Source organism: Poecilia reticulata, linkage group LG12 (genome assembly GCF_000633615.1).
Source record: "Poecilia reticulata strain Guanapo linkage group LG12, Guppy_female_1.0+MT, whole genome shotgun sequence".
Taxonomy (NCBI): Eukaryota; Metazoa; Chordata; class Actinopteri; order Cyprinodontiformes; family Poeciliidae; genus Poecilia; species Poecilia reticulata.
In genome coordinates this window covers 21,616,348-21,622,509 of record NC_024342.1, presented here as the reverse complement: position 1 = coordinate 21,622,509, position 6,162 = coordinate 21,616,348, and the positions used below count along the sequence as shown (strand labels likewise).

At 37.8% G+C, this 6,162-nt stretch overlaps 1 protein-coding gene across 1 annotated transcript; it reads left to right on the top strand.

Annotated features, from left to right (window-relative positions):
* Window positions 1-804: 804 nt before the first annotated feature.
* LOC103473941 (AN1-type zinc finger protein 5-like) lies at window positions 805-6,111 on the top strand. Its single transcript, XM_008424601.2, has 6 exons — window positions 805-1,059; window positions 3,310-3,496; window positions 3,589-3,736; window positions 4,467-4,570; window positions 4,674-4,802; window positions 5,382-6,111. The coding sequence occupies exons 2-6, from the start codon at window positions 3,340-3,342 to the stop codon at window positions 5,528-5,530; spliced, it is 687 nt and encodes a 228-aa protein (XP_008422823.1). The 5' UTR covers window positions 805-1,059; window positions 3,310-3,339; the 3' UTR covers window positions 5,531-6,111.
* The last annotated feature ends 51 nt before the right edge of the window (window positions 6,112-6,162 follow it).

Here is a 6,162-nt window from a genome sequence, read left to right as displayed (position 1 = left end):
ATTTTTGGGTGGGTTTGCAACAACAATAACTGACAGCATGTCCTTCACAACATGTTTTCTGGGATCAACAAACAACAACACTGTTCCGGCTGGTCAACATTCCCTCCTTTAATACTCAGCAACATGAAACTGCAGCCCAGAAAAGCAGCTTTGCTGTTTCGCAAGGTGTTGAAATCTTTGGTGGCCGCTATCCAATCGCAGGATCACAATTTCCGTGACGTCTACTACCGGAAGTAGAAAAGATGCACAAGCAGTGGAGATGTGATCGTTGTGGACGATCCGGTTGGAAATGCTAATTAATTTGTATGAACTATTTCTTACATGAGAATGAAATATAAAGCGAACTGAAAAATTAAAACTGACAAAACAATTTTGTACCTAACATAGTTTATGTATAGTCCTAATCAAAGAGGCCAAATGTGAGCTTAGGTCCATTTTACGCATTAAAACACTAAAAGAAAACATTATAAAAAGAAGCCAAGCATCCGCAATTTTCCAAAATCCAACATTTGGTTAAAAAATTAAACAGTGTTTTTGTATTGGACCCAAATTTTCAATTCAATTATTCTTATCTTTCCCCTATATTTTATATGTTTATATTCATGGGAAGACTTTGACTCAGTGATGGAGTTGTTTCAGTCTAGCTCAAAGCCATTGTCTCGGATTTGAAATACCGATTTAGTAATAAATTATAAATAAAAAGAAAAGAAGAAAGAAATTTATTGTAGTAAGGAGGCCGAAAAAAAGGAGTCGCATCTTTAAAAATGATCTTAGCCAAATGACTCGGAACCCAAAACGGATCTGTAATTCCCATCAGCAGAACGCCAACACGTAAAACAAAACAGATGCCAACACAGCGCTACAGACCGAGGGGCYGTAGATAACAAAATTAGCCACCATCCCAAGGTGAGGAACGTCCGAAACGAAGTAAAGAACGGAAAAAGACTCACCTAGACGGCCCTAGTTAGTTAGACCGTTAGTTAGCTTCAGGATAAGTGACGTTATTTGGTCGTGATCGCTAAACCGGCTAAGAAAAGCAGCGTTCCTCATTCACAAAGGGTAAGTTAAAACCGTCCTGTTAAATATGTTCCTACTGATTTAAACGTTAAACATATAAAGAATAATTTTAGTAATGGACTCAACTTGCGCAAAAATGCCTGAAAACACAATTTAAGCTTCAGTAGAAAGTTGTTAAAGTAAAAATCAGTTTACAGAACGGTTTGCTAGCACGTGTCGTCGGAAACTTTACATTTTCTAATTGTGAGTTTCTTTCTACGAATAATCTCTATTTCGGTCAAATAACAACTTATTACCAGCAACAACCTTCACTAGGTTTAATATAAAAGTGATTACTTTAGTATTTTTACATGTTTTAACTTGGCTAACGTTAATCTGATAGCAGCAGAAAATAATCATTAGCTACCACTGTTGCTAACAAAGCTAGCACCGTCTATTTATTTCAATAAATGATGTATCCAGGAGTACAATTTTAAGTTATTGCTTTTAATTCAACATAAACATTTCTTTCGTGAATTTAATATTTAAACAGTTGTCCTAACAAGTTTTATTAGGGGGTTTCTTCAACGCAAAGCTGTTAGCATCGGTCATTAGCCTGCTAGCATGACTCAGTGGATTTGTAGATTTAAAACGGCTGTGGCCCAGAAACYGATCAGGAAACAAATGAAAACAACACATTATGTCTCTGACTTAATTCAATTTTATTTAAAATGTTTTGGGGTTGTAATTTWAAATTTTTCTTAGCGATATAATCGGGTATTCTCCAGGCTAAAGCTAGAAAAGACTAGCTAGTGGTTCATGGAGTTCCTCATTAGAGGCTTTTGTCTCAACGATCTCCAGGTGTTGGAGTTAAATAATCTATATAATTGACGTTTTTATTTGATTTGAGCCGCTGGTATTAGTTTGAGTTATTTTTGTATCAAAATCACAGATTGATGAGACATAGCTCAAAAATAGACAACTTCATGTTGGTGATGGTATTTTATTTTTCTTTAAATTCAAATTGAAATTTTCCTTTTTAATCCCAGACTGAAATTAAATGTTTTTATTTACACCATTTTCTTAAAAGAATTGCTGTAGTTACTGATTTCTGTCAACAGGAAGGATCTTCTGTTGCTGTCTGTGTTACAGTATTACATTTTAAAGATTTGAATATATTTGGGGAGAAAAAAATAACAAACCTACAAATGATACMAGATTTATAGAGTCAAATTTGAAACCACATCATTTTAAAAAACAAATTTTGGGGGTAAATTAATTTAATTTCCCTTTGGGATCATGAAAGTTTTTTTCAATTTATAGATATAAGACCCTTTTAAATGTGTTTTATTTCTAAATTTTACTTTTTCACTCTTAACCATAAACATTATGGTTAAGTGTAAATGTGGACTGAATGAGAATAATTGAGCAAATGGGCTAAATTTATCTAGCAAAGAATGAAAGTCTTTCAACTAGAATTACAAAAATGTCATTTATGTCATACAAATTAAATGTAGGAATATTTTATTTACATATTTCTTCAGTGTTTTCTAGTTTAGTGATGATAATTTGGTTTTAAATGCATTTATTGTTTGTTCTGTATTTGATTTTCACATTATTATAAAACTATTAGACAGTCAGTGATGTCATTTATACACTCTTTAGGTCACTTTCTAAATAATTTGTGAATAAATTATCAAATATGTAGAAGAAAATTAGATAAAATAGGTACATTTTTGTTTGTAAGTAAGAGGAAAAGTTTTTCCACCTTTTTTTAGCCAGCTAACTTTTGTTTGAAAATGATAGAATGAATGAAAATGAGTTAAAACCAAAACATTGTAAGCTGATTCCTGTCTTTAGGACATTATTATATTCAGTGTTTCTGGACGTTTGTGTCCCTGGTGCCACACAGCACACCATGTACAGCCGGTTCAAATGCTAGCAAGCTAATTTTGGGTACAACCAAATATGACTGTGCTGCTACGCTAACATGTTACTGTTTATAGGGCGAGCTACGATATTATCCCTCAGGACAGACTGGCTGAAGAAGAACACAGAGCAACAGGGAGGCTGGAGAAACATGACCAGTTTTTATTTATTCTCACATAAATTCATTCTCAAMATTTTCTGACTTTTTTCTTGTATTATTTTGACTTTAGTGTATTTTTTTCTATCCAGGCCCTGTCATAGTTAGTTATGTTTAAATCTATATGTTTGTTTCTCGGCTGACCGTCCTGTAATTTCCCTGTGCGGTGACCCATCTGTCCTCATTATTTTCCCTATCTTTGGCATGAATCTGTTTTGCATCTCCAGGATCTGTCAGTCAGTGGCGGACATTTTGCCATGGCCCAGGAGACCAATCAGAGCCCGGTTCCCATGCTGTGCGCCACTGGCTGTGGTTTCTACGGCAACCCCAGGACCAACGGCATGTGCTCAGTTTGCCACAAGGAGCATCTGTCGAGACAGAACAACGGCGGCGTCGGCTCTCTGAGCCCCATCGGTGAGAACCTCAGCTTCTCTCCGCTCACCTGCTTTACATTTTTACTCAATCTTGATCCTCCATCTTGATYCTCCATCTTGTTCCTCCATCAGGCAGCAGCTCCACAGCCGAGGAGTCCGCCATCCAGAGTTTAGAGGACACTTTGAACAACGCTGCAGCTGCCGCCGTYGCTGCTGCAGAGGAGGCGGCTGAGGCAGCGGCGGCGGCGGCGGCTGCCTCCGACACCGCAGATCCTCTCAGGTAAGAACTTCCTGTTGAAGCTCTTTCACAATAAATTGTATCCAAACAACTTGAGTTTGAAACTCCTCACAAACACTCAACATTTTTTTTATTCAGTAATTTTATTATGTAGTCTCAAGAAGTTATTAGCGCTTTTCAAGCAGTTTTTCCTTCCACTCAATTTTCTCATTAAATTATAATATAAAATGGGTCCCGTTGAGTCTCATTTTTCAGATAAAATTTTGAAAATAACCTTTTAATCAGTTATAAAACATGTTTAATCAATCACACATTTCTGTTTTTTATAGGCTTTATGTAACGTTCTAATTTTAAATGTCATTTTTATTAACTGAGTGGAAAAATCATCGTGTTTAACRGAAACAAAAGCTTCCAAACATCTAGCTGTGTAATTGAGCTACATAATGTATTTCACATTGTGGTAAATTTCCTAAAATAATAATCTCATGTGTTGAGTTTCTGTATCGAAACACTTTAGAAATCTGRTTTTATAAAGTTTCAAATAAAAAATCTAGGATGTGAAATTTAGTTTCCTCCTKGTTTGAACAAGTGTAGGAAAAATATATTTTTAAATAAAAATAAATTATGATTTATTTTTTTACATTCTAGTTCATTTTCTGAATTAAGTTGAGGATAAAAAAGAACAGAGAAAGTCTGAGGAGAAAGTGAGAACATGAAACCCTTTTCTACTTCATGATTTGTTGCTCTTCCTCCTCCTCCTCCTCTTCCTCAGTGGGAGTTCGGCCGCCGCCGCGGTAACGCAGCAGATGAATGAAATGAGGCTCTCGTCTCAGGAGAAACCGGCATCAGGGAGCAAACTAGAAGACACAGAAGCAGGTTGGTACYGGAAACGGAGCAGCAGGTTTTAATCAGAATCATAATCAYCATGTTTTTATACAGATCACTTTGAACKTGTTTTAAAATCTGTTTGTGTCTCCAGTTGTGAATCAGCCGCCCAGTTCGGTTCCTCTCCCCTCCACTGCTGGCAGTGAAGAAGTCGGACCCTCTGAACCCACCAAGCCCAAAAAGAACCGCTGCTTTATGTGTCGCAAAAAAGTCGGCCTCACTGGTGGGACAACGTGACGGTTTCACTGATTCTGTCTTTACGTGTTTCAGCTCTTTCTGCTTCACCTGATTTCAGCTTTTTCTTTATATAGTTTCTATTTTTAGGCTCTGAAATATTTTTTGCTTTTAAGTAAATTTCTTCCAAGTGATTCTTGCAGTTTTTCTAAAACCATGTTTTGAGTTTTTATGCTTTTTCACGTTTTACTTCTTTTTCCAAAAGCAAAAAAACCCCAAATGTTTCTGTTGGTGCAAATTTCACTCTACAGAAATATTTTCTGCATCAAAAAAAGTAGCAGCGCAGCRTTTAAGGGAGAATAAACGCTGCAGGTTTTACAGTTTTCTTTAAAACTCTTGAGTTCAGCCATGTCACCTTCCTCCATATTGAATAGTTTCACCTGTTCAGCTCCTGATGCGTTCGTTCATTCAGACGTTTAGCATTCTGACAAGGAACTGCAGGTTTTTTTTTAGTCGTAAATAAGAGTCTAAATCCTTCCATCCTGATTTTCTTTTCTTTTTACTTCCTGATGTTTGTCTAAAATCCCGTCCTCATATCCTGGTAATAAATCCGGTCCGTCTCTTCCAGGTTTCGGCTGCCGCTGTGGGAATCTGTTCTGCGGGGTCCACCGCTACTCCGACAAACACGACTGTCCGTACGACTACAAAGCCGACGCCGCTGCCAAGATCCGTAAGGAGAACCCCATGGTGGTGGCCGAGAAGATCCAGAGAATATGAACGCTGTTGGACTTTTAACAGATTTCAGAACACGGACCTGAACTCGGCTTCTCTTCCTTCATTCTCCCTCTGGTTCCGACCCGGTTCACATTTTCTGTTAACAGGATTTTTCTTCTTCTTGTCGTGATTTCTCGTCRGCGTTTGGAGCTTTAATGCTGGCTGAGGAGGAGGCGGATTAAGCTGTGGCTTCCCTTTAAAAACATCCTGCTGATGGCTTCCYGCTCCGGTTTTTCTGATGAAATCTGCCCGGTAACATCGCCAACTCGGACTATTGGGCTGAAATCTGCCCGGTAACAGCGTTAGCCCGGACTATCAGGCTGTCTACGCTTGCTCTCTGCTGGCTTGAGTAGCAAAATAGATTCGATTAACCGTCTGGATTTCTGCCAAGACACAAACCCACAACTCTGATTCCTTTTCGGAGACATTTTTGCCAACATTTTTSCTTCACTTCCTGTGGCGTTGGGCTCTAACCGAGTCCTCAAACCGTTCAAGACCGATTGTTGCCGTTGTTGTCAGTTTGTACGACTCGTTTCGGAAGGGGTTCATCTTTCACCTGTTGTTTTTTGTTTTTCTTTAAGAAGTGACGTTGTTGGGAAGCGATGATTTAACTGATTGGTGGTTGAAAGTTTTAC